At 54.6% G+C, this 1,470-nt stretch overlaps 1 protein-coding gene across 1 annotated transcript in view; it reads left to right on the forward strand.

Moving 5' to 3' along the window:
* Positions 1-1,470, forward strand: part of MCM5 (minichromosome maintenance complex component 5) — a gene marked incomplete at its 5' end in the record, with an annotated part of 9,501 nt that overhangs the window by 6,299 nt on the left and 1,732 nt on the right. Inside the window, 3 exons of the mRNA XM_009577451.1 lie at positions 707-883; positions 1,009-1,121; positions 1,418-1,470. The exon at positions 1,418-1,470 is cut by the window's right edge and continues 70 nt beyond it. Of these exons, the coding sequence (XP_009575746.1) occupies positions 707-883; positions 1,009-1,121; positions 1,418-1,470 (343 nt within the window). The remainder of the gene's footprint in view (positions 1-706; positions 884-1,008; positions 1,122-1,417) is intronic.

A 1,470-nucleotide genomic window follows, 5' to 3' on the forward strand; every position in this document is an offset into this window, starting at 1 on the left:
CTGTCCTCTGCTCCTCTAGATTTAGTAGTTCTGCTGATATCCCTGTGTCACAGCCTGATGTCACTTCTTTTTCTTCTTTCCTTCCCACTGCTCTCCACACCCTCAGAAGATCTACAGAAACTGCCTGACATCCTGGTGCCAGGTCTTCTCTCAAATCAGAGTTTCTCTTCATTTCCACTGCTCAACCTTTTTTTGTAGCACCTCTGCTCCCTCCTGGTCGCTCTGCCTCACCCCTTAGCTGTTCAGTCCCTGGTAACAGAACAGCCACCATGACTTTTCCTTGCTGGTCACTCTTGCCCTACTACCTGCAAAGCTGCACTTTGTCCCCGGGGCAGCCCAGGGGGACTAAGCCCAGCCACTCAGTTTCTGTCTCAGGTTGCAAACTTGGTGATAGAGTCTTGTGTGTCCTTGCGCTTGACATGAGGTTTTAAATGAAGTTATTCAGTGCTCAAGTCTCAGCTGAAGCCAGTCCTCCTCCAGAAGGACATGTGGGTCCAGCCCTATGTAGCTCCTGTACTCCCTCTCCAATGTGGAACCATTGCAGAGCAATTGGTTGCTACTTAAGGGGTTTTATTTAAATGCAAGTGATTAAGGATGAGTCCTTGCAAACTGCTTTGGAGACCTTTCACTACAAGTTAATAACCTTCTAGCCCTGCTGTGACATGGATCTGGTCTTCACCCCATCCATTTCTCCTTCCCCCCGCAGGCAGGAATCACAACCACACTCAACTCCCGCTGCTCAGTGCTGGCAGCTGCCAACTCTGTCTTCGGGCGCTGGGACGAGACCAAGGGCGAGGAGAATATTGATTTTATGCCCACCATTCTGTCCCGATTTGACATGATCTTCATTGTCAAGGATGAGCACAACGAGGAGCGAGACATGGTGGGTCAGGTTTTGATGGTTACTGGTTCAGGGCGCGTGGGTGAAGCTGGGACTCACGGTGCCCCATTTTTCGGGAGGGAGAGGCAGGGGGGTTCCTGCTGCCTGACCGCCTTCTGCTCTCCTAGACATTGGCCAAGCATGTGATGTCCTTACACGTGAGCGCCTTGACACAGACCCAAGCCGTGGAGGGCGAGATCGAGCTGAACAAGCTGAAGAAGCTCATCTCCTTCTGTCGGACGTGAGTGAGAGGCATGACTTTTTGGCAGTGCCCAGGCTGGGAGGTGGTGGTGAGAAGCAAACCACACAGCGAGGCGGGGGGGGGTTGGTGAGAAGCAACCCACCCAGCCGATATTTGCAAGTGCTCTATCTGGGTGACCTTTTTTTAACTCCTGCCTTGAAGAAAGGGAAGCGGGAGCAGCTCACAACAGTGCCGCAGCATGGCCCAAGGAAGCGAGGGGTGCCCGGGGACCCCCCTGCCCAGCGCAGGGGTCCCTCCCCGGCGGCGCTGCCTCCAGCTCCTGTCCCCCCTTGCAGGAAGTGTGGCCCTCGGCTCTCGGCGGCGGCGGCAGAGAAGCTGAAGAACCGCT

The sequence above is a fragment of the Fulmarus glacialis genome, unplaced genomic scaffold (genome assembly GCF_000690835.1).
Source record: "Fulmarus glacialis isolate BGI_N327 unplaced genomic scaffold, ASM69083v1 scaffold11295, whole genome shotgun sequence".
In the NCBI taxonomy this organism is placed as follows: Eukaryota; Metazoa; Chordata; class Aves; order Procellariiformes; family Procellariidae; genus Fulmarus; species Fulmarus glacialis.